At 38.5% G+C, this 27139-nt stretch overlaps 1 protein-coding gene and 1 long non-coding RNA gene across 2 annotated transcripts in view; one reads left to right on the top strand and one right to left on the bottom strand.

Moving 5' to 3' along the window:
- Window positions 1-27139, top strand: part of igsf11 (immunoglobulin superfamily member 11) — a 168604-nt gene that overhangs the window by 44836 nt on the left and 96629 nt on the right. Inside the window, exon 2 of the mRNA XM_024277760.1 lies at window positions 8921-8950. Within this exon, the coding sequence (XP_024133528.1) occupies window positions 8921-8950 (30 nt within the window). The remainder of the gene's footprint in view (window positions 1-8920; window positions 8951-27139) is intronic.
- Window positions 10450-27139, bottom strand: part of LOC118599510 — a 155151-nt gene continuing 138461 nt past the window's right edge. The window contains exon 3 of the long non-coding RNA XR_004948895.1: window positions 10450-11506. This is a non-coding gene — a long non-coding RNA (uncharacterized LOC118599510). The remainder of the gene's footprint in view (window positions 11507-27139) is intronic.

Below are 27139 nucleotides of genomic sequence, written 5' to 3'. Positions count from 1 at the left end.
CCAGGGCCCAGGGCCGAGTCTTTTCTTGCTCAACCAAGTGTTGGAGCACGTTTCAATGAAAATCGTCTTTTTGGTGTTTTTAACATATTTTTGTAGCATTTTTATCACAATAAAGGACATTAAAAACTGCATTTCTGAGTATTTCTTAATTCGTGCTAGATCAGATTACCGGATGCTAGAAAACCCTGGGGCTAATGAAGCAACTACTAACCGAGGGTGCTAAAGTCCCTCTTACCACTTACCTTTGGCCCCTTGAGCTCATTCATTTTCCTCGTCCGAGCCGGCCTCTGGCTCAAAACTTTACGGCTGGACTGATCCGATATTGCTCACCATTATTTTTGCTCCTCTAATGCTAGTTTGAGGCTATAAACTCAAACATTAGCCACAGAGAGAGCTCCCTGCGACGGAAAGGGAAAGGGGGCGGAGTTGCTCCAAGCCAACAGTCCAGCCCCCAAGCCAGGATTGTATATGAGCTAATGCTGCTGGGTGTAAAATATGTATAAAAAAATGACACTTTGACTTTGGCAAAAAACTGCAAAGTTATAATTAAAAGACTACTGGGAAGAATTTTACAAAAAATAAAAAACTAAAGTTGGAGAGGGGCTTTTAATAATTGCACATATTTCTCACCCAAGGCATTAGTCACAGTTCGACTGGTGTAACTTTTAACATGCGTTCAATCGTTCACTTTTCGTACTTAGATCCTGAAAACGCCCTGCGGCAGACTGGCGACCTGTCCAGGGTGTACCCCGCCTTCGCCCATCAGTAGCCGGGATAGGCTCCGGCACCCCGCGACCCCGAAAGGGACGAAGCGGTTAAGAAGATGGATGGATGGATGGATGGATGGATCCTGAAAACAGACTTAAAAACAGGGTTACTGATGTACGAACGCATACATTTTGAACTTAGAGGCCCAGAATGAGCATTTACCCAGAATAAGGTTTAAAAATCACTCATAGTTTAAGTGTGAAACTTGTACAAATCATTGCATGTTTATGTGTTCATAGCATGAACGTGTTGCTAGGGAGTAAATCGATACAAACGGCGTTAGACACGTGAATAGGCAGAAGCTCAGCGAGCTCTACTAATATTAATTATTTCAAGCAGCAGCACCACTGTGCAATTAAAGTAGAAACTTGGAAGAACTTGTTTGATCCCTTTCTTATTAAAGCTGACGTCTATGGATTATTAATGGTAAACCATCACCCTGTAAGCAGAAAGGAACCACGGCTGGAGGCGGAGCTTTTCAAAGTGCTGTTTAAAGGATTTCTATATAAATCTGTTGGGAGTCATAACAATAGATATAAGTCTTTTCTTTTAGTTTAGAAAAACAAAAGTAAGATGTTCATTCCAAAAATGTGTTGAGATGTAAGAACAAATTAGAATATAAGTTGATTAAAGTAATTCACATTTTTATTTTCATTAAACTCCAGACTTCTGTCTCATTATTGTAGTTTTACAGACTAAAAATAGATGTGATGAACGTACAGTTTTGTGTGTAAATTTCATTTGTGATCATTCTGATTATTCGTTAGTGGTCGACAAATACTGTACCTAAACAAACGTACGATTCGCAATTCATTTTTTCTCAAGTTTACGATTAATTATTTAATTTTTTTTCACGGCCCTAACATTTATATGTATATATATAATTAAACTACATTGCATAACTTATTTATCTTTTTTCAATTAAGGAACTTTGTACTGTTTTGTCTTGTCTGTTTTTTTTTAATCTTTGGAATCTTGAATGACTGTAAAGACTATAAATATGCCAGGTATTCATGTCATTCTAATTAAAAACAATTGTAGTAATATGTTTATTTTTAAAGTGAACCCCAGAAAGAATAGTCTTTACATTGGTAAAGCGTAAGGAGATCCTTAACGGACAAACAAATAACAGAAGAGTATCGTTCTGGGGTTCAGTCCAAGTATTCTGAGCCCAAAAATGATCAGAACAAGCAGTGAAGTGTACTTTGAGGTCAAATGCACTCAGAAGACTACGGCGGACCTGGAAGTGTACCACGATCTGTGTCTGTGAATCCCAGTCTCTTCAACCATCATCAAAAGGTTTTCAGATTTTCTGGATTGCTCTTGTTTTCCCAAACTCTCGAGCTTCTTCCTTAAATTGTAACTGGGAGCCAGTCTTTAAAGTCTGCACAGTGCTTCTTTCACTGCAGGGAAATCCTCTGAGAGTCCAGTAACAGGAAGAGAAAAGCCAGCAACACTTGAGAGCATTGTTCAACGGCTGATATGCGGCCATCAAATTCTTCTTTTTCTTTTTTAAGTCAAAGGCAAGGGGGTGTTGGTGCCCACAGCTGGGGGTGCTGAGATCTCCATGGCAACTAACATTCCCTTAAAGGTGCTGGGCAGCCATTGCCAATTGTTGTGCTTGGGTAATGGTTTGAAATTCTCAGAAAAATGCCTCAAAGGCTGAAATAAAGCCCTGCTAGCTTCAGGTGCACTCAGGCAGTGACTAATCACACCATTTACCAGAGCTTAATGGCATTCTGACAGTGGAAGTACTGTTAAGCCTGTAGCTGTCATCCTCCACTTTCTCTGCTAGTTTCCTTCCGCTCGCTTGACAGCCAGTCTCTCTGTGAAATATCACTTTTAGTTCAATGAAAAGCCACTTCTTGCTTTGACGGTCAGTGATGGCTGTTATGTTCTGGTTAAAGGAGGTTTGTCGAAATGTTGGGATCGTTCTGTTGCTTCCATAAAACAAAAATGCTCAGAAGCAGGAATATGGCTGTCAGAGTTTAAGAAATGGATTTGGCCGTAAAAATATTGAAACTTCTCATTCTACACCTTTTCTGTAAACCTTGAGTCCATCGTAAAAAGCTGACCAGCTTCAGAACAGCAAATGTTAAAGGGTTTCTTCCTTTCTGTGAACCACTTAGGTTTTTAAGTTTTAGTCTCATTACAGGTAAAAAAAGGGCTGTGTGTGGGTGAAAAATGGGCAAATTGGTACGGGGCTCGCTAGAAATAGCAAGGTCGTAGACCACCTGGTGAACCTAGAGCAAAAGTGTTCATGTACACCATTTTCTATGGGTATGCTGTGAGTGACCAGTTGTAGTGAACAGGATCTCAAATGGGTGGCCCGCAGGACATTTGGGATCTTTTGTGCTCCTGCCTTAATATGAAAGATAATTTTCTACTAACAATATCTTCTGCATGTTCACATTTCTTTGATGATAGCTTTGTATTTGCTTTGTGATGTTTCACCTTAAAACTTTGCATTTGCTATTGTCATTGGATCTGGTCATCAGAAAAGTCCTTAGGAACAGTTGTTAGTGTCGTTAGCTCCCGTCGTTCTACTGGACCCGCAGAAGATATTGCTTATAGTATATAGACATGAACAAATGTTCAATGAACCTGTTCAGTAGACATAGTCAATGCACCATAGACATAGACAGTGGACACAAAACCATATTTTTGGCACAAATGGAACCCCATACAGCCCAGCCTCAGCCAGACTCTGCTTTCTCCAAGGTAAATTGAGTTTGAAAAGCCTGCTTAACCCATAAGGTAATGTAGGTGAAACACAGCTGTGTCGTATGGATTTTTCATTTTTTCAACCCCCAAATGCTCCTTGTGAACTACTAACAGATAGCTTGACTGATAAAAAAATGTAAAATTAAAAAAATTAAAGCTGTTAGTGGCCATGAGTGGCCAATGCCACTGTCACTGCCCACCTTTGACCCGACCTCGCTTGCTTAGCTAGTCTGAACTGTATGTGACTAATTGATGTAAAAAACGCTTTTTTCAAAAATGGCAGCTTTTCTGTTACTTTTATCTCCATACCAACCATTTTATGTTTTGGTCGACTGGGGATACCGAACATATCGACGTGGGTTTCAGAACAATCGGCAAAAGTAAACTTTTAGGTTTCCTTAGCAACGGAGGTTATTTGCTAACCACGCCCACATTCCTTATTTGTTCATATTATATGTTATATTATTTGTTTCAACTTCAGCCTAGGGTTAATATATTTAATTTTCATAATTTCACGTTGAAAAATGTTAGAGTAACAGCAGAATGCCACTTTTGTAAGCTCGCCACAAGCACGCTGTTCAAAATCTATGACTTCTAAGCAATTTTCTTTTCCCAATTGCTTTCTAATGACGCCCAGGAAGTTAGCAAATGATGAAAGAAAATCTCTGGGACAAGACTTTATTAATACTAAAAGGCTTTTTTGTGAAAATGTAAGATGGCAGCCTCCTCCCGAGGTCAAAGGTCAATGAAACTTTTGTGATGGTAGTAGATAAAGCTGGTGGCATGTTTGTGAAATTTTGTGACAATCACACGAACAAAAATGTGTTGTTTTGCCATATTGTGGAAAAATAGTGAAAATTTCCAAATTTTACACTTTGCCACAAAATGGCCGCCAAGCCATAGGCCATGTGGCCATCCCATAATAATTGTAAAAGTTATACATGTATATATATATTTTTGTCTCCATCATCGATTGTCAACCCATTCATTTTTTAATAGTTTTCCCCGCCGTGATGTCGTTGTCTGGGGGTGGTCAAGCAGGTACAGTGATGATGGTCCATTAAATAGTAACAAACTGATGTAGAATATTGACATTTACTCATAGTCTTACTTACTTTTTCAAAAAGAAATGTATTGATCTTGTCATGAGTGGAAATTGTGTTAATATTGACAAATTGCGATATTTGATGATAACACACTCTTAGAACAATAAAGTTATTTCTGCAAGTCTTGATGTTGGGATGTATTTTTAGGTCCTTTTTTATGGCATTACTACTATCATTCTTTTTAACCCCTTCTTCTTTTTTTGGCTTTTCCCTGCAGAGGTAGCCACAGCAAATTCTTTTCAATGCAATTTTATGTTTTTTTTCTTTTTCTAATTTTAATTAACCCAAAAAGTTTAGGTAAAAGCGACCCAGTTTGGTTTATTTTTAACAATGCAGCTTTTATTGTGCAGTACAGGTGGGCGATAAAACAATATTTATCGCGATAGAACTTTTTCTCAATAGGAAATGAGTCTATTGTGAAAGACTTTTATTTTGAAGAGTCGGAAAAACACTCACTGGTTGCGAGTGTTTTTTCCTCTTTGGCGAGCGTTCAGATTTGACTAATATGGTTATTTGATTTATATCATGATATGTATTGTTATGGTGTGATCTGAAAAAAACGATATTGTGATATAGTTTATATATAGAAATATCTTTCAACAAAGACGAGGATTTTTGTGTTGGTTTTGCTGGTTTTGTCATGTGACCTACATTCTGGGCTATAAACATGCAAGAAAAAACAACAACAACCTCAGAGAGGACAATGGCTTTTGTTTTCAGATGTTTTGTAGTCTGGGTGGTCAGTCTGTTTTCAGCCGGAAGCAATGAAAGGCTTTTGAAGAAGAAAGACCAAAGCTGTCCGTCTCCTCTGTTCAGCCCACAGTGAAAGGAGCCATGGTGTTTGACAATACAGCCGTGCTTTGCAAGAATGGTAAAAAAAGAAAAAGAAAAATCATTAAAGTGTTCTTGACTGAGTGATGTAGGACATCAAAAGTCCAGAGAAGGTTCTCTTATTTTGGAGAAAAAAGGCAAACTAAATGTATTCTTCTGTTAGAAAAGAAAGCTTTTCTCTGATTATATCCACTACTTGACCTTACCGACTTCAATTGTGCCTTCAAATCCAGCGGAATATGTGGCATCTGCTGTACAAACCAACCAGCACTAGTCAGGCTGTCTCTGACAGGACTATGAGGTCAGCTAACTGAAACAATTGTCCTGTTTTAGGGAAACAATAAAGGTTTCTTCACTGTCTTTAGTTTGACTACACCAGGGGTCGGCAACCTTTAACAGTAAAAGAGCCATTTTGGTTCGTTTTCTACTGATCAAAACCAAGAAGGAGCCGCATAGTCTTACTGTAGCCTTTAAGAAATTTGGATGACTTCTTATTTTTAATAATAAATATCAATTATGTCTATTTTTTGGCAAAAACCAAAATATAAATAGAACCCACCAACTCTTGAAATGTGACTTTTTTATGTTAGACAGAAGCTCAAATAACTTATTTTCAAAATAAAGCTAGTAGCCGGTGTTGTGCATCATACGAAAATATGTGCTTTTAATTCATAAAAATTCAAACTTTTGCTTTGCATATACAATCCGTTCATTCTGGAGGTAGAGTTGAGCAAACTAGATGTCTTCAGATCAACAGGGATGTAAAAACCTACATAGTGTATCATCTATAGATGATACACATATATGCAGATGATGCACATATATGTGTATCATCTATAGATGATACACATATATGCAGATGATGCACATATATGTGCACCTCAGCCATCAATTTATACATTTAACTAATCTAAATTCAGTAAATGCTAATTAAGTAAACCTTACTTTAAAAAAAAAGCTATTTTATTTTTATTGTATTTGTTTTTTTGTTGCTTGTCCCCCTTTGTCCTCAGCAGTCTTACAATGCTGGGTTTTGTTATTTTAGTTTGGGGTTGGATCTTGGTAGTCTTAGTTTGCAGGCCTTGTTTATTTGTTTTCTCTAGGTAGTTTTGGTTAGGCAGCCTTTAGCAGGGAGCTGCTGACTCTGACAGTCGACATGTCTGGGTCAGCAGTCTCCATGACTTATTTTATCATTGTCCAAGGAGCCACCATGGAGAGATAAAAGAGCCACACGTGGATCTGGAGACCCCCGGACTACACTTAAAGGGTCAAAAAGACATTTTCTGTGTCCTCCGAACATCTGTAGCAAACTTCAGTTGAATTCTGCCTCCTTTCAGCAGACGATTGCTGCCAACTGCATGATGAGAGCGGGAACGTTGACATTGGCTGCTTGTCACATGACAGTCAATGCAGGCACATTCACTTGCCATCTGTTTTTATTTTGCCTGGCAGGGTGCACATGCTTATACAAACTTTTTTTTTTCTTTTCCTTTTTCCCCTCAAATGGCAGCTTTATGATGCAAAAATCAGATAGCAGCGTGCAATTTGACAGCAGTTGGATAGAAGGTGCGCTCACAGGCTCATTCATTGCAGCTGTGCGCACATGGATTTAGCACATGAGGTTTACGGCGTGTTTTTGGTAGACGCTCAACCATGCACAATAATTACTTCATGCTTACTGCCAGGGAAGGATTTAATTAACCGTCCACTGTCAGGGCAGATAATTAGTCAATAACACATATGCACGAAAGCACACACACCCAGACGCACACACAGAACACGTCGATATGTAGCAGAAGTTGTAGAGCTGAAATGCAGTATTTCATGAGGTTTCTGCAATAAGGAGAGAAAATAGACTCATCTGATTTGTGTGTGTGTAACTCTTGATTTGCAACTCGCACAAAGCATTTTGTACATAACTGTGTGCACTTGCAATTGTGTATTCACATGTACAAAAATTACAAACTTAAAATAACAAGTTTCAAATACAATTTAAACACAACTTTAAATTACAACACTAACTACACTTAAAAAGTACGCACCAATCACCTGATACGTAGAAAACCACATTTATGCACAAATCTAGTATGAGACTCTTTTTCACGTCTTTAAGATTCACGTGTAAATGATGCGTTTAAATGCTGCTAGAATGCTGGGTCATCAGAGTTTTCCTTTTAGAACTTAGATTGAGAATAATATCTGGTGAAAACTTGACGTATTCACACTTTCTTAAAAAGAAAAATTAATACAAAATAGACGCATTTTTCAAACTCTTATCCATTCAAAAAGAAAAAAGGAACATTTTCCAGAACTGATTGTAACTGATTTGTTTATATAAATACACAATTGCAATTGCACAATTACACAAAAAATGTGTTGTATGAGTTACAAATACAGAATTAAGTTCACACAGTTACACACAGACTCGAGCTACAAATCAACTATTACACACTCACACATACACATCCAATGAGACTATTTTCTCTCCGTAAATGCGTATTGAGTGACATGACTTTCCAAGAAATTACAGGAAAGTATTTAAAGAAAACAGAAGATCTGCCGATTGAACAAGAATGCTCTAAGAACGATTTATAAACCCATTCCAATAGGAAATAGCTTTTTGTTATTTTTTTAGCATGTTCTTGTAGCATTTTTCTGATGATGGAGGACATATATTAAGAAAATTAAAGCACAAAATTACATTTTTGAATTTTTATTTTTTAAAAGCATTGTGAATTATTAGCAGACAAATCAAACACAGTTTGAAAATGATCTTATTTGTGACAGATATATGCCACAAGCTCCCTTCTCCGAGTTATCACCAGCAGGGAGGGGAAGGGGGGCGGTGTTGCTCCGTGCCATCCGTTCCATCCACGACTCAGGGGCAAATTTCTAATAAACTACTGCCACTCTGCAGAAACTGTGTCCTGAAAAACAACACAGTTTTTTAAATTTTGGCTAAATTGATGACATCATCATAACTAAAAGACCACTAGGAACACTTTTAAACTCAGAAGATGATCAGTGTGGGTTTAAATGGGACGTCATGTAAAAATGGATTCTTATCCATCCCAACTCTCCATTTCATGTGCCTTCTGATATGTATTACTTTTAATGTCTGCATAGTTGGTGTTCAAAAAACCCAGAAATCGACTCAAATCGACTCATTCATGCCGTTGATTTCCAATAGTCCAGGATGTTATTGTAAAACCAGCAATCCATCCGTTTTCTTAACCCACTAACTGTTTTCTTTTCTTTTTTTTTTTTTTACTTTTTTTTCTCAACCCACTTAAGTAGAGTTGGTAATGGACTAACTTCCTAATTTGATATTGAATTCCTCATATTTCTAAAACACAGTGTCAATTTCAAGCAGGTAATAATTAAAAGTCCAGTGGAAACGACAGTAGCTCAAACGATGATGGGGGCGGGGCTTTACGTCTGCTGACCAGTTCTGATCATTTTATTAATAATGTTTCTTCTTCTTTTTGCAGGTTCCAGGTTTGATCTACACACAGGGAAAGGTAAAACACCAAACTTTCCTACTTTCTTTTCCTGCGTTTTTACCATTTTTGCTTTGTGTAAGGTTGTGTGTACAACGGAGTACTAGACCACCATGAAATAAAAACAATTGTTAAATTAATGGGATTGAAGTCTTAAAATAGGAACAAAAAATGTCTAACTTTTATGAGAAAAAGGTTGTACATTTATGAGGAAAAAGTCAAAAATGTTCAAAATAAAGTATAAAAATAAACAGAATAAACTATGAGAAAAGAGTCACAATTTTACCAGAATAAACTCATAAATTATGAGTAAACGCTTTAAGAATAACAAAGTTGTGATTTTATAAGTTAAAAGTTGAGAAATAATTAGATTACAGGCTTACATTTTTAAAGCAATAGTTTGTTTACCAAGAAAATATAAACAAGAACACTGAAAAAGAACCAGTATTGTGCTTCAGTCTGAGAGACGAAGAGCAGAGAGCTCATTGTCCTTCATCCAGTCTGGTTTAAATAGGGGAATATTGAGACTTTTAGTGAGTCAACATTATTTTATTATAAGTTGCAGCACATTGTAAAGGGTTTGCATGAAACTGGAGCTCTTCAGAAGAAGATTGTTGAACCGGAAGGAGTGGATTTCCCGTTTACGTCATCTGCAGTGTATGCAGAGGCCTAAAGACAAAGATTCCCTTAAAAAAGCGTCATGGATTTAGTCAGCATGTAATGTGGATGGAGCCGCACACAACGAAGAACGTTTTCTAAGGAGACTCTTTTCTTGTAATATCCCGACTCTTTTCTCATGATTTTACAACTTTATTCTCATAAGATTACGACTTTATTCTTATAATTTACAGCTTTTTTCTCATAGTTTTGCAACTTTATTCTCATAAAAGTTCAACTTTTTTTCTCATCAATGAATTTCTTTATTCTCATAAAATTCAGACTTTATTCTCATAAATGTACAACTTTATTCTTATAAAATTATGACTTTATTTTGTAATTTATGACTTTATTCTTGTGAAATTACAACTACATTTTTATAATTTACAGCTGTATTTCCTCATAGTTTTAAAACTTTAATCTCAGAAACTTCTTTCTTATCAGTTTAGAACATTAGTCTAATAAATTAAGAGTTTATTTGTCATAAAATTACGTCTTTTTTCTCATAAATGTACATTTTTTTTATAGTTATAAAACTTTATTTGCATAAAATTATTACTTTATTTTCATAATTAACCATTTTCTTATATAGTTCCACAACTTTATTCTCATAATTCACAACTTTTCCCCATCATGTTATGGCTTTAAAAAAATTACAACCTTTTTTTCTCATAATTTATATATTTGTTTTAGTTTTTAAAACTATATTCTCATAAAATTATGTATTTTTTTGTAACTTACATTTTTTTAATAGTTTTAAAACTTTATCACATAAAAATTGACATTATTTTAATAAAATTTCAACTTTATTTTCATAATTTACATTTTTTTCTCATCATTTTATGGCTTTATAAAATTACGTCTTTTTTCTTTTCATTTTAAAACTTTATTTGCAAAAATTCCGACTTTATTCTCGTAAAATTGCAACTTTATTCTTATAATTTTTGTCATAGTCTTATGCTTTTAAAAGCGCAACTTTTTTTCTTATCAGTTTATTTTTTTTTCTTAAAAAAATACAACTTTATTCTCATAATTTCCAAAATTTTTATATAGTTTTGCAACTTTTTTCCCTAAAAAAAAAAATCAACTTTTTTCCTCATCATTTTCTGACTTTATGAGAATATGACTTTTCTCTCATAAATGTATTATTTCTTTCTTTTTCTGGTGGCCCTAATCCTCTTTGTGGCTGCCTTTCTTTTGGTGATATATATATGTTTTATTATCTTTATTCTCAGTTATCTGACACTTTATACAAACTAGTTGAGCATCAGTTCTGCTTGTTAAAGTTTTCATTATAAAATACACTTTTTTAAGCTTTCATGGTCTTTGTAGATGTCAGAGTAATGATGCAGTCCAATCAGTCTTTGTTGTGTTCCTCATCCAGATCATCAGAATCTGATCTTTGGTTTAACCCATTATCATGTTAACATGAAAACAGGCCGTTGTGGGTCTGTGTCCAGACAGTGTTTGATCCTCATGTTGATGGTGGGCCTACAACTTCTTTAGGTCTGTTTCTGGCAGATGGGTTCTGTAACAGTTGATGTTTGCGGCCTCGCTTGCCTCTCTGTGGATCCCAGAGCATTTTAGTCTGGAATAATCCCCACCATCTGGTGTCTCCTCCACTCTATGTGAGCTTTGCGTTTCCCGAGCTCGTATCTCCTATTCCAGTTCCAGCTGAAAATTCTGCTGTTTTTCTGAAGTCAGCGTGTTTCCATGATAATCTGCCACTTTCACTATTTCCATGTGATGCTGCTCGTTCTCTCCTCTACGGAATTGCTCTTCAACACACTTTAACTCAAGCCTAATCTCTCACTTTCTCCTCTCTTATGTGGTCTCTAGAGTTGGTCAGTAGTTCAATTCCCAGTCTTGGCAGTCCCTGTGTCCTCACTTAAACCCATGTTTCCTGCAGATGTGATAAACCTGTGAGTGACGTTAGAAAAAAGTCAAAAGTTTTGCTTTCTTTTCGTCAATCTCTTTTGATCATTGATGAGATGATCTGATTGGAAGATCACAGTTTGGATTCCCGCTCCACCTACCCATGTACTGAAGTGTCCCTGGGCCAAACACTGTACTATTTTGCTCCTGGTGGTTATAGGTTGACGCCAGTGTTCGGCAACAGAGTTGGTACAGTGTGTGAATGGAGTGTGACTGCAAAGAACTAAACCCTAGTAGAAGTATACGCCCTTTACGTTTTTTCTCTCTATCCATTTAAATTCCATGATCTCTTCTTTGACCTTTAGCTCTAAATTGTGTCATTGAACATTCAATACTTTTCATGTTTTGTTCTCTTTTTGCCCCCACACCCAGGGGTGTGTCTCACTCCCAACATAATATTAACCTCTGCTCAGAATCTTCATCTGACTTCCATCAAAAAGTTTTAAAGTGTCCCTCCAAGATATTCTGATCTGCTTTCAAAGCGTTCCCATTGGTCTTCTAATTATAGTTATGACATTCTTAGCCAAACTGTTTACTGCACAGCGCTCTGTGTTGTGGGCGGGACCATTGGCGTAGAAAAGGGGCGGACAAACTATGGCCCAGGGGCAATAAAACTAAACCATTAAATTAAACCCATTAAACCAGTTCATCTGGAATAAATTGCATTGATAATCCATATTAATTGCATACATTTCTCAGTAATTTTGGTGTGCTCCAACAGATGGTGCACTATAAATAAACAGACTTGTCTTTACGTGCAGAAAGTTATTTTGCATTCATGTTGTGTTGGAAGATTTGTTGTTCATGTGTGTCTTTCGAGTCATTTTTCAGATCATTTTAACACAACAAACACAGTATTTTTCTAAGTGTGGGTTTTTCCTTAAAAGACATACACTCCGGCCCATCTGTCAAGTTTTAGAACCCTTTGTGCCCCACAAGTAAAAAAAGTTGCCCACCCCTGGCGTGGAGCAATCCCACCCCCCCTTCCCCTTCCCATTCCTGCTCAGGGTAGAAGCCACGCCCACCCAGCGTATTTTCTATGTCACCAATATGGTCTTTTTCAAACTGCATTTTTCCATCTTCTCCTGATTCACAGCAATTTTATTAATTAATACTTGATTTTGAGCGTCATTCTCTATATATCCATGTCCTCCATTATGTAACGCATTCTCACTCCGTTTGGTTAAGGACCCCTCCACATCAAAAATGTATGTTTTGGGTGTCCCCAACTCCTCGTTTTTTGACAAACTGGCTGTTCCCATTAAATCGAAGGTCTCCAACCTTTGGACCACGAACCAAAACTGGTTCCCAGTACCGGGACCCTAACCTGGGCCTGGTTCACGCCCAGAACCGAGTCTGGTACTGTGTCAGGTGCCAGGTTAGGGTTAGGGTAACAGCACGGGCCACGTCCTAAGGACCAGTCCAGATCCAGTACCACATCCAGTACTGCATCCCGAGGGTTGCGGACCCTTGATCTTACAAACAACCAGCACGTCAAAAAATGACAAGTTGCGGACATTACAAAGCGCCAAAAAAATGATGCGATTGGGTCCTTAACCAAACGTCAAAATGCGACAATTTGGGAGTGAGAATGTGTCGCCATTATGAGAAAGCTGGCTCTAGAACTACAAATAAATACACCAAAAACACCATTGTCATCAGACGAGGTCTTACAATCCACTGCAAGACAGTGATAGAAATGTATTTCCAGGCCAATAAAAAGTAATATTCTAACACTTAAATACTAATTAATGAGCAGAATTGCTGTAAATATAAAAACAGTGTGAGCAAAGAGGAGCCAGTTAGAGCTGCTCTCACATATCCTACCTCTCCAGGGGGTTGGGGTTGAAATTCCAGATAACTGCAGTAAGTTTGGCAGAAGATGAATCACTGCTCTGATACCTGTGCTTGCATCTTCTTTGTGCTGCACTTAAACAAGCTCTACTTCAAAACTGCACAGCTGGATTCCCCAAATACTAGAGATGGTTTTTACCGGTAGAATAGTAGGTAGTAAGTGGGGTACAAATTACCTTTTAATTAGATGAGGACTCGCAATATTCCTGCTGAGTTGCAGCTTTTTTGTCCATCTTTTTGCAACCAAATTTGAATTATATGTTTTTGGAGAAAATTGAATAAAACAGACTTTCCACGTCATTCAATAGAGGCCCTTTTTAACGCAAATTTAACATAAAGTATTACGTTTCTTTAGAGTTTATTTTAAATCTGTAAGTTTAGTTGCACTCAGAAACAAAAAAGTATTTTGATATGATGAACCTTTTTTGTCCAAAAGTACACAAAGGCCCAGCTCACCTGTTGCAGGAGCTGTTTTAAATGAAACACAACTGCAGCAGAAATCCACAAGTGTGTCCCTGATTCACTCAGATTCCTGAATGATGCCGCTCTCTCTCTCTGCCTGTTCGTCAAAGATTGACAAACCCAAGAACATGACAACAACATGTCGCGCATCCCTACTCGTCTGTGACACCGATGATCTCCGTCGAGGTAAATTTAGTGCGCCGCACGCCGAGCGATCTGGAGTTTGCATCAACTGGAGTGACGGCAGTGACAAGCAAAGTGCAGACAGGTGTGACAGCAGCACTTTTGGCTTGGTTTCCAGCCATGTATGACACGTCTCTGCTGCAGGATTAACAGCCGAATGGATTAATGGGCAGATGTGTGTGTGTGTGTGAAAGTGATAGTCACACAGGGACACAATCAGAGAACTCTGGTGACTCCTGCGTCAAGTGGGAGTTTGATAAAGCCCGATACCTTCAGACAGAATCTGAGGAATCTTCCAGAAGATCATACTTTACTAACAAAAAGTTTTAAAATGTATACAGGTGGACGAATCAAATCATTTGATCTAAATCCATAGCTCATAGCCCTCACTTTTACCATTTTCTTTCATTTTTCCAAGCTTCTGGTCCCTTGACCAGAATCTTTTCATGCTAAAGTGTGTCTGGTTTTCCAGACTCAGCTGTTGAGCTGTCACTCACTACACTTAGAACGCAGGGTTACTTCCACTGATTCGTATGGGATTACAATGTAAGAGGATTCCTAGTTGAAATGTAAATATTTTGTGATTTTTAAAAGTATTTCAGGCAAAAACTGATTAAACATGTTTAAAACAATAGTATGTAGTTATCTACGGAGCCCTAAAGGGACATCGAAGTAAGAAAAAAAGTTTCTTTCCAAAAAAAAAAAAAAAAAAAATTCTGGCTGTATCTGGAGAGGACCACTTACTTTCCAGATAGTATCTGGATAGTAACTGGTGCTAACCAGATAGTATCTGGATGGTAACTGGTGCTCACCAGATAGTAGAGTGCACACCAGATAGTAACTTAACTTAAATTTACTTAAATTTTTTTTTCCACGATGTCCCTTTATGGGCTCTGTAAATATTCCATTAAAAAGGGGATTTTTTTAGTCATGTTGCTCTCAAAAATTACTTTTCCTGAGGTGCTCAAACAAATTAGCATGGATTCCTTCCTCTGTCACTTTTGCTAAGCGGTCTGGGCAAATTTTATTTATTTTCTCTGCTGCTGTAAATTACTGTTCTGCAGTATTAAAATTGCCATAGGAGCCACCGTTTTTTTTTATTTTTTTTTTATCCTTGTTGCCATAATATGCTTTTGGGATTACTGTATTTAAGGCACTGGCTAAGACGCTGAAGAAAAACATGAATATGAGCAACGCAATCTTCCCGACTGCTCAAAACGGTCCTAATTGAAACACTGAGCAGACAGCTTTGACTAATCAGCTTAGAGATGTAGTCCACAGTTGACGGTTAATAAAGAGGATCTTCGAGCTGAGGAGTCCATTACCACTCTCTATAATATGGAGTTCATGTAATATCATCTGGGAACAATAGAAGGATGGCTAAGTCGGGGGAAAGGGTGGAAGGCAGAGGGGAGGAAGTTGGCATGAGGACAGACCTATTCAAAAGCACAAATATGAACTTTGCAGGTATAGAAAAAAACGTTTGTTCTTAAAGGACAGTTTCTCTGACAGTTTTCACTTTTGTTCCACTGTTTTCTATGTTTTATTGTTTCAATATTTAGCATTGCTTAGTTAAATTTGAAGAACAGATTAGAAATTTTAAAAACGGACCTAAAATTAGATGAACATTTGTCTGTTTAGTTGTCACGATAAAAATACGAAGTGTTAAAAAGGGTTCTCTGATCAGTGCATCATTAAATTTTGTGCTATTGAGCCATTGAAGATTTGAAACCCAAATAAAACAACTTGAAAAATATATTGGTGTTTAGCTAAAAAAGCATTAAAGTGAACTTAATTATTTTCAGTTTCAGATTTTCTCTTTTTAGGTTTCAAAATGTTTCAAATCCTTTTTTTACTTTCAATTCTTTTTGTCCTGGTTTTGCAACCTGAAAATTTCAGGTTTTAAACTATTGGACCCGTTCTGGTGCGTGAGGGCGGGGCTAACATGAATCCAAAAATGATGAGGGTGGTAACTTCAGTTCTGGTGCATTCACTGACTATGGGAATATGGATAATTACGGTCAGAAAATGTCTGTAATGTTTTGTACTATCATGGTCTTTCATAGTCAGACTCTTAATTTTATTTTTTGTAAACTTATTCCCTGCGATCCTAATCATAAATATGTGTTTTTTAGCCAAACTCAAAAAGCCTTTGTCGTTTCTAAAACACTTTCTGCAGAACAGCGGGAGCTAGTTAAAAGCATCCCTCTGGGTTGTGGGCGGGACCGTTAGTGTGGAAGTATCCGTACATTGATTCAAAAACCGTCTGTCTGCTGCCCCCTACAGGTTGAATCGAGATATTACAGTTGAATTTTGTGATTGGTCAAACCATGTTAGTTTCAGAAGTCCCACATCATGATCTGCAGCTCCAGTAATGATAACAGTCCTGCCCCCAAGCCCCACCCCATTTCAGCTGTGGGTGGAGCCAGCCTTCAACTTCCCTGTTTGTTTACTCTTTAACTAACAACAAATTCCCTGTTTTCATATTTTTTTCTGTTTGGTTAAAGTCTAAATTAGCTGTATTTTTGACAAAGCAACTAAAGCTATTTGGCTGACCTCAGCACTAATAGTTAATTACCTGACATAAATGAGAAATTACTCAAATTAGCATGAATTTGCTCAGGCTGTTTGAGAGTGCAGATGGAATCGTGATGGGAATTATATTTTGGAACGTGATATTCAAAGAGCTCCAATCGAGCTGAACTGGCTCAAAAGTTGGATGTTTTTGAAGAGCTTCCATCTAAAACGCTTTTAAACCTTGGAAATTTTAAGCCCAGCACATCTTTCCAACACTTCAACCTTCTGTTTAAATCTACATTTGTTGAAACAGTTGTTCCTGCTGCCAGGTGAAGCAGAAAGAACACTTCTCTCCGTGTGTTATTGAGTCCACATGGCAGTACATGGTGGTGCACTAATATCTCCAGTGGAAAACTAAAATGCCATGACCCCCTCCAGCGAAGTGTCAACTCATCTGTTTCTCACTTTCCCTGACTGATCTCCCAATCCTGCCTCAGGAAAGCCATGCTTATGAGACAGACACAGGTCAGAGCATTTGCACCTTTTGAAATAGCTCAAGTCTGTGCAGGGAGACTTGAAGTCGTCCGTCAGTGTCATAAATAACCCCGCACTCCTAACCTTTTTGTTTTTGGTCCATTCCGACGCATGCATTTGATAATCCAATTAAAGTGAAAACCAACACTGCTGTGAATTAGCAGCGCCTGTGTCTTTGTTGTGTCAACGATCAGATGTCCAGTATGAACTAACCTGTCCTTGTGCTTCTCTGTCCGCAATAACATTCCTGTCATTTACTCGTGTTTGTGTCCGCAGGCAGCCGCGGAAAATTTCATCTGACATTTTGAGGCATCCTTTCATTTGCCGTCCTTCTGAGAGTTTGATGAGATCAATGATGTTATTTTTAATAGCTGCCAATCAATATCAGCAGGTCATTAGCTCAGAGGCACCATCAAATCCACCAGTGATTGTCATTTTCACTGCAGAAGACGTGATTCCCAAAGGCATCGCTTGTAAAAAGAGACAAAAAAGAGAAGTGTAAATGTTTGAGCAAATATTTGAAGTGGAGTCCACGGCCGAATCCGTGAAAAGAGAGCTCTAACACCGAGGTGAAGGAGCCGGAGGGAACTCTCAGCAGGCTGTTAGTCCAATTAATCTGTGTTAGCTGCCTCTGCTCTGCCCCGCAGCCGAGATGCAGGACGGCTTTCTCCCCACATGTGAAAGTGGGCAGATGCCAGCTGCTGGCATGGAAGAATGGAAGAGAGCTCGCTCATTATCGCCAGCAACACCAGCATTAATCATTGCACCTCGAAGTCTCTGGAACCTGCTGGATGCAAACTGAACTGGGTTCAGAAGTGGCAGCAAATTGCTTTGGACTGAGTAACAGCAAACCTAAAAGTGTCCCTAACAAGGTAGAGGCCTCGGTTTATCAGTATTTTTTCCATTACTTCAGTGGTTCAAGTATTTCACTGTCAGTTATATATGTGTGTAAAGTCTGTGATATTAGCTCACCAGGTTTTTAGAGAGACCATTTTAGGTTTTTGTCTCATGAAGTCCAAGTCATTTGCATTCGGACGAGTTCAGAGAACTGCCTTATGCGGTCCAGATGACCCCACCCCCAACACCAACATACCTAGGATAGCACAAGGAGTGCAGGTGTGTCTTGTAGTTTCTTTATGGTTTGTGCAAGGGACGACAACGTACCACTGCTGTGCATGTGTTAAGTGTATTCTGAAGTACCTGTAGCGATATTGTAAGTTAAACACATTTATGACTACGCGTGATGTTGTTGTACGATGCCCTCTCTCCGCACCCTAGTCCAGGGATGTCTAAATCCAGACCTCGAGGTTTTCTAGAAACCCTGTCTTATCTCCTGCTGATTACCTGGATCAGGTGTGTTTGGCCAATAAGGAGCTTCAATTGCAGGTTGGTAGGACACCGGCCCTTGAGGCCCGGATTTGGACAACTCTGCTCTGGTCGTTGGTGAGGGGCGTGAACTGGCTTGCAAATACTGCATACAGGGGGTGTGAAGACGATTGGTATGTGACCATGGGACACTCACACAAACTATACTCTAATTGTCTACTTTCCTCATTTCTAACAGGCTGTATGCACAGAGTGCACAAGGAGTTCACACTTATCACCTGATCAACACTAATGGGCCCATTGCACAGTGCACAGGTTTTTGGGGGCTAAAAAAAAGAAAAATCTGTATGACTTACCTGCCTCTCACTTACTATACCTTATGTACCCTTACATCTTGTGTAAACGTTTCGTACGACCTGTTGCCTGCATTATGCAAATATAAATAAATATGCTTCAACAGTTTGGCTCTACGGCTCTTCAAGTGGTCTACGATCCAAAAATCTCATGCGAGCCACCTACATACACCGTAAAGGTTTGGCCATTTCTGTCTTGCAGACAGCGCCTATCCACCCGTAGGGGCAGTTGTGACCAAACCACTAAGAGGAGTGTCTTGCAGTTCCCTTGAGACTTGTACGACCACCTGAAGGGAAATCATAAAAATAGAATTGTTGTGTGTGTGGTAAGTGTAAGAATAATGTTGCCCTCATATGGTGTCCTTCTGCCACACTCTAGTCATTGCTCAGATGCAATACTGGCTCCTTACTGATGATGCACTTATACTGCATGCTTCTGGTGTGCATGTGGTACTTAAATGCCTGTAGGTTGTTGACGCAAACTACAATCAGACTGTCTGTAGTTGGTACTTCAGTTGGCACTTCCGAGATTTAAAGGGGACATCATTCCTTTGTCACTACCGAGCAGCGTTCACTTATCACTTGAACAACACTAATGGACGCCTTGTAAAGTTTGCAGGGTTTCAGGGGTGGAAAAAAAAATCTGTATGATACTACTTTGCCTTGAGCTGTTGCTTGCAGCATGTCTAGATGTGTGTATGAATTGGGCTATGAATGCATTCGGCTTTAGTGACAATCTCCGACCTGGTTATTTCCTGCATGCGTTCTACAGGTTTACCCCATTTCCTGCCCATAGACGGCCTGTATCCACCCATAGGGGCAGTTGCGACTAAGACCTGAGGTATGGGGGCTTTCTCTATAACCATGAGGTGAAGCACCAAAGCTAAGACAGTTGTTAGTGTCAAGCAGCTAATTTAGAAAGTGTTGTGTCAGAGAAAAATGAGCTGAGAGAGAGCTCCCGGTACGAAGCTCGCTCACAGACTGCCTGCCCGTTTGACAGACTGATACTGGCACCAAACATTTCTCTCAATGAAGAAAGGTGTTCAGTGTACAGGAAGGACATATTTATAAAAAAAGGGTGGGGGGGGTCACAAGAACAAAGGTGCTCCTTAACAACGGATGAAGAGGAAACCAAGAAGGGGTGTTAGGGCTGAAGAAGTGGAGTTAGAAAGTTTTTCTGTGTTTGACAGTGAGGGGACTTCAAGAGAAGGAGGGAGGGAGGCTAAAGGAAGTGCAGCTGTCCTCAGATGTCAGCCTCAGAGGGCTCAACCAGGAGGCATCTTTTAAGTTTCTCCTCGGCATTTGGACACCAAGAGGAGTGCAGAGATGAAGACAGAATGGAGAAAATTTGTGTCTCTGACATCTCTCTTTCCGAATGAAAGAAATAATGTAGAGAAAACAACATTTTTAGATCTGTGCTTGAAACTTGAAGACCCACTCTGATAAAAATAGCATTTTTAACATGTTCCTGAAGAAATTTTCTCATGATGGTTGAAGAAAATTAAGCTTCAAAATAAATTTCCCAGTATTTCTATATTTAAATCATTGTGAATCAAGAGCAGATTTAAAAAATGCTGTTGGAAAAAGTCTGAAGCAGTAAAGTAAGTGCTACAGTCGGCGGGCCACAAAGGCTTCCTGCACCGCTCCATTCCAATGCATCCTAGATTTGCGCATGCACACAATTCTGTACAAGTACAAAAGCAAACAACACACAGATAAGGGCATAAAACATACAGGATATTATTGAATGTACTGTTACCCACCTCGGAAGGTGCGTTCACACCGAACATGATTCGCTTGGCGGATGCGGCCAGTTTCAATGTTAAGTCAAAGATACAGACGCGAATTGAGGTGACCTGAAGTCCCGCTGCGCGATTTGAGTGACGAGGGCAACATAGTGGTCAGGCAGCAGCTTGCTTTTGAGCAGCAAATTCGCCGTGTGGTGAAATCGGGGTAGGCCACGCAAATTTGTATATAAGAATACCTATATAAATATATATATATAAGAATACTTTTTCTCACCCATGATTTTCATGGCATTTTTCATGACGCTCTCTATTTTGGTTTTGTATTTTACGGGCCTGAACCAGGCATCCATGCCATATCTTATTAGTGAGTCAAGCACTGCATTATAAATACATTCTATGGTGTTATGGCTTATACCAGGGGTTTCAAACTCAATCACACAAGGGGCCAAAATCCAAAACACACCTTAAGTCGCACACCGAACAGAATAAACATTTATTAAACACACTCAAACTAAATGTTTTCAGCTTTAAAAGCTTAACTTTTTAACATAAGTATGAATCAAAACAGGCAGGAATATTATTCCAGAATAAATCAAGTTAAGCCTTAAATAACTTTCAGTATTTTACTCTCCATAAAAATATATATTTTGTCAAAATTATACAAGTTAGAAATTAGCACCAAATAATACTGAGCCATTAATAACATAAAATAAAATGATCTGGCGGGCCTTATAGAATTACCCGGCGGGCCGCATCCTGCGCCAGGCCTTGACTTTGACTCTAGAGCATAGGTAGTCCACATGCACATTCCATTTAAGAGGGTTGTCTACATAGACACCAAGGTATTTCAAACTTTCGACCTGTTCTATCTCCCTGCCACCAACTGTCACTGACTCATGGAGCAGTAGTCCTTTTGGGTCTATTTGTAGACAAACAGATCCATGTACGTCACGTGCGGTTTGATAGCTCTGATGTTGCTCGCTACATTTTTTGCACTAGTAATGTTAGGTTGGAGTGTGACTGTATGAAAAGAATCAAAAGACCTCTTTAAACACTTTGAAAGCAGATCAAAATATGGTTGGAGTGGGACTTTAAGATTTCTAATCCCCATAATTCTTCCTAAATTGGATGCTTACTTCTCCTCACAGTTAGTAAGAGAGACTGAACCCGTTTAAAAGCAATCATTGCATCATCGGCGAATATGACACATTTTGGCTATTGATTCATCTTTCGGAAGCGAAACAGCTTTGTGAGCCAGAAGCGGCACCCTTGATCCAGCAAAGCGATACGATCAACACCCTGGTCACCTGCAGTGATAGTCAGAATCACTGGCGCCACTGTGAGGAATTGACTGGGGGGCATTATTGATTTCTGCTCATCCTCAATTGTAGTTTTGGCACGCGGGATGACGACTACATCTCCGCGGTGTGTGATCACTGTAGCACCGGTGGGACACACAGAAAACCCTTGTGGGTCCCATTCATCTTCTCTCGACATGTGCCTTGATTTTTTTTGTCCTTGTTCATCCCCCGCCCCCTCGGTGACAGTGTTTTGTTGCACTAGGAAAACGTTTATGAAACAGCTACCTCTCATTACTTATGGGGCTATTTGTCTTGGGGATGTTTCGGCTGTTTTGTTGCAATTTTACAGCATTATGCAGAAAATATTGCACTCTGGGCTGAAGGGAAGAGCGGTGAGTGTTGTTTCAGGTGAATTAAAGGATAGCGTTTGATAGATGTCTTTGTTTCCCGCTCGTTGCTTTTTGTTTTCCTTTGCTTCTGATAGTGGCGCCTCAAAGCATCACAGCAATCGCTCCTCCTACGACTCTTACTGCAATTCTTCCTCTTACTTTCATTAAAAAAGTCAGATAAAATATTCACCTTGGAATAAATCAGTCTCCTTCCCATCTTTAATATCAGTGAGAGTAACTGCATTTTTAGGTAGGATCTTCCTTGTTCCAGTGTTTCTGCCTGTCCCACGCTGTCTGAATTCATTCACTACAGAGAAACTCATTACTCAGCAAAGCAGCTATCTTGTTTTAATTTTTTTTTAGGTTCAGGCCTTTAGACATATTTTATTTACAACGTTCTGAATTATTCACAGAGAGAGTTTTTAGATGGAACTAGCTAGCTAACCGAACTGTCAATGGATGGTTGAGTAACTGTAATGATCTCAGTTTCTCCCCCCCCATGTGGAGCTGGTCTACAGGCTTTACCCTGGATGAGTGTGAGAAAGCTTTCTGATCTGAAGCTTTGCTTCTTTGGTCAAAAGTCCAGACACACTAAGCACTCCTGTGGTGCACTGTAAATACTGTGGAGAAAAATATTTCGTCAGCAAGTAAAAAAAAAAAATGAGAGAAGCCTGTCATTTTTATTACTGTTTAATCGTGAAAAACAAATTGAGGGGTAAATCACTTTGTTTAATGAAATATTTGTTCAAATCCTTGGTAAAATGGGTATTTGTTCTTCAAACAAGCATCATTCAGCTTATTTCAAGCCTTTACCTTCTTCTACGTTCACATTAGGGTTGTGACACATGTTCATAAACTTGTTGAATTCGGGTTTAGCCCACGGTGTTCTTCTTAGAGCCAGTACCTGATACAAGCACAGTTTGCACTCAAGAGAATTAAAGGGGAATTCTGATTTGACAGGGTTTACCCATTTAGACACATTTGTTTAGAAACGCGTTAATAATCAGCTATATGTTTTGAAGATTTTCATATTAAACTGATCCAGTTCACATACTGTAAAATGTATTAGTGAAATAATGAGATTGTTATTATCATACAGTGTTATTGTCAATGACCCGCTTTGCTTCTTAAACTGCTTATGATCCATGTCCCAGTGGCTCCCAGCTTGTTATTGGTGTTTATATCAGTCACAAGTCACAAGATAGCCAAGTGATTGGAGAATGAGCAACCTTAACTAGGACTTATTCTAGTCACTCTGGACACACCCTGTAAAGTAACGCTTGTAAAAAAAAACACACACACACACATAAAGTGGCACTGCAGCTCTAAATATATATGCAGACTTTATATTGGCACAATGTGGCATTAAATGAAACACAATCTAACAGCCTCATTCTTATCAAAGTGTCTCGATTAGGAATTCAAAGATAGAAGTATTTTATGATATTTTGAATCTCTACTTGTCCCTGTCTGAATGAACACTTGACCACCATAGCACACTGGTTGAAAAACACTGCTGTAATACAATGTAACTGTTACTGCTTTACGTATCAAACTTGCATTTCTGGGCTTTAAGGATTTCTTGGGTATTCTTGATGAAACTTTGCAGATTTTGCATGTTATAGTGTTTATGGACAGAAACATGCAAATCAGCTGCAGATTTTAGAAATATGTTTGCTGTTATCATTCTTTGTAGATGTTGTATTCTAATCGATTTCTTTCTGTACCTTTTTGTTCTTCCATCCATTGACTGTTTTCCTTGATCTGCTCTATCTTTTCTATCAAAGTGATCAAAAGGAGTCTCATTAAACCTTTACAGTTTTTTCCAATCATCTTTTTATTCATCATAAAAGTGTTCTCAGTTTTTTTTAATAATTATTATGCAGTTTTTTTAGGGCAAAATCAATAAACTTGTAGTTTTCTTGGACATAGTTTCTGCAGAATGGCAATATTTCATTTTGAAATTTGTCTTTGAGTTGTGGGTGAGACCACTGGCGTGGCCCCTCATTTCCCATCATTCCCATGTTTACACTCGCTCCCACTAGCTTACAGCCGAGGATCTTTAAAATTCATAGATTTCTAGGACTGGATTAATAAAATTGACTAATCGATCTGAATCGATCTAAGCTAAATAGATCAATAATTGATCCATAAAAGTAGAGATTGATCTAACGCATAAAGCTAAAGTCTGATAGCTTGATGCTAACGTATAATGGGATTTCCCATAGGACGGCTAATGCTAACATACTTTGTTAACTAAATGAACATCTTTATAAACTCACAGGCATGAATTTTCTAAACCTTTTTAAGGAAATATTTTTAAAGTAAACATTTGTGGTCTAAAATTGTGTTTTTTGCTCATACTTTCTTGTTCTTCTGGAATAAGGTGTAACGCTATAGTGCGATCGCCACCTAGTGGTCAAACTGAAACATCCTCCAGGAGAAGCAGAACAATGTTTCCAATGTTAATGATCTGAACATTTTAGTTAGAACTTCTCCTTTAGAGAATCCATGTAACACTGGATGATATTAACAATCTCTTTCTTTCACTAATACATTTTACAGTATGTGAACTGGATCAGATTAATATAAATATATTCAAAACATATAGCAGATTATTAATGTATTTCTAAATAAATGTGTAGAGAGTATCAAAAGAATTGAAAAAAATCGGAATCTAATCGAATCTGGAAATTGGAAATACCCAGCCCTGCTGATTTCAGAGCTGTAGTTTTTGTATATTAAGATTACTTTTTAGAACAAGATTTGTCCTGAGAGTTACAGAACAAAATTGAATTTTCCTTTCTTCTGGTTATATTTGTGAAAGTGAACTCGTGGTCTTACACACAGCGGTGCTGGATCTGGGTCTCCAGAAACATCAGTCATCGATCGCGCTGCTGAGACTCCTTTTCTGCTCAGTGCGGTTGGCGCGCGCACACACACATGGACACACACACACACATGGACACACACACACACATGGACACGCACATGCACTGGACCTACTTACTCTCCCCTCACCAAGCCTCTGTGATCCCCCCACACCCTCCTTTACTTTCTCTGATCTTCTGAACATCAATCCCTCATTCCTCAAAGCAAAAACAAGGGGGAAGGGAGATGACAAAAATGAGATGACAGATTACTTGCTATATATAGAGCCAGTCTTGTGCCAGTTCCCCTATTCATCTTCCCCTTGCACCCTCAAGTCACTGAATACACCTTTTGGTTTCCATCTCGCAGTTCTAATAGACTGTCTGCGCTGCCACGCAGCCTGCAAAATTCAGAGGTTCCAGTCACATCACTTTTATAAATGGAACTGGACCCATAGTGAGAACAGGTGAGTAGTAAAATGATGTCACACATTTGCAGTCAGACTGTTTCTGTGGGTACATTCTTTTTTCTTGGTTTGAAAATTTGACGATATAAAATACCTTTTTCTTTTTTTTTTTTAGAATGGATTGTGCCACTAACTGGAAATCACCTTTCAAAGAATGTGCCCTCACACATATTTCCACACGCCGTACCCATAGTAACCTCATAGGCTGAGAGTATGAAAGAGACAGATTAACATGTCCTGCAGTGCAATATGCTCTGTTTTGTTCTTTCCATTTATCTAAGTGGCCAGACTGTCATACAGACGACTTACGATTCCTTGGCTCAGGGCAACAACATGGTAAAATATGGAATACAAGAAGCAGTTAAAAGCCCACCAATAATCTCAGGCTTCTTTTCATGTTGTCATTCTCTCGCTTTGTGGCTTTCTTAGCCACAAAGTGCATTTTCACATGATTATTCCTTTACTGTCAGCTCCTGCATGTTTTGTCTCCTGGTGACTCATGTCTGCGTTTCCATTGACCATGAAAGTACACACACTGGATTTGTGATGATAAATTCACCAAATGGAAACACGAAAATTTTGAAAAAAAATCACATTTATTGAAAAAAAAGTTTGCCCTTGGAGGAGGTGGTTTTTAAGGTGGAGCAAAATCAACTTTTTGAGCTTTTAGGTGCGTCATAATCTTCATTCAACCCCAAAGCAGTATTTTGATCTGCTCACACATTTCTGAGTTTGTGCAGTGGCATGCGCCGAAGAACAATCTGGTGAGGAATCTGCATGACATTTTTGGGATAGATCCTAAATGTATCCAAGGACGCAAGCAGACGGGTGATATTGGCATGAAGTGGTTTGAACATGGTTTATAGAGCAAAGACTGATTGCAATGCTTCAAAGAGGACACAAACGTTCCCACCCAGTGCTAATCAGAAGGTAATACAATCTTCTCCTCGTTTCAATGAATCTGGTGTTGCTGTCTGCATTCTCGACCGAATTTCAACACAAAATGAACCCATTAGCCATCACCATTCTGTCTGTGATGGAAGAAATGCTGGTCTCCAATAGACGGTTGTCTCTAATAACACGGGTCTGTTGATAAAAAATGTTTGAATAAATGCTGGGGATACTATTAAAATATACACGGTGTATGCAAATAAGACTATTTCTCAACTTTTCCAATACTGTACGATTTTTGGTAGATTTTTTCTACCATGGAAAAATAAAGTTATGGAAATCAGTGGTGACTGACGTTACAGTTGAGTCAACCAAAGACTAACAATCTAATAAGTTAACATAGTTGATGAACATAAAAGATGTATGCCTCTGTAAACAAAACCTATTGATACACACATTTCTGAGACCAGGTCCATGTTTTCTGCCCTGCAGTTCATTAATATTCCACTAGGGGTAGTAGAAGCGCTTTTCCTGCTCATTTCAAAGTGGCTGGTTTCGGGAAATCACAAAAACACTTTTGGTGGGAAAAGTTTTACTGATTTTCTAAACTTGAAAATTGGGGCAATAAATCATCTAATGTTCATTTTGTAAACATTAAATTAAATTATTTATTATAGTTACACAACGTAAAAAAATCATGGATCAAATTTGAGACATTGGGTA

Source organism: Oryzias melastigma, linkage group LG13, assembly GCF_002922805.2.
Source record: "Oryzias melastigma strain HK-1 linkage group LG13, ASM292280v2, whole genome shotgun sequence".
NCBI lineage: Eukaryota > Metazoa > Chordata > Actinopteri > Beloniformes > Adrianichthyidae > Oryzias > Oryzias melastigma.
This window is presented reverse-complemented; position numbering and strand designations above follow the sequence as displayed.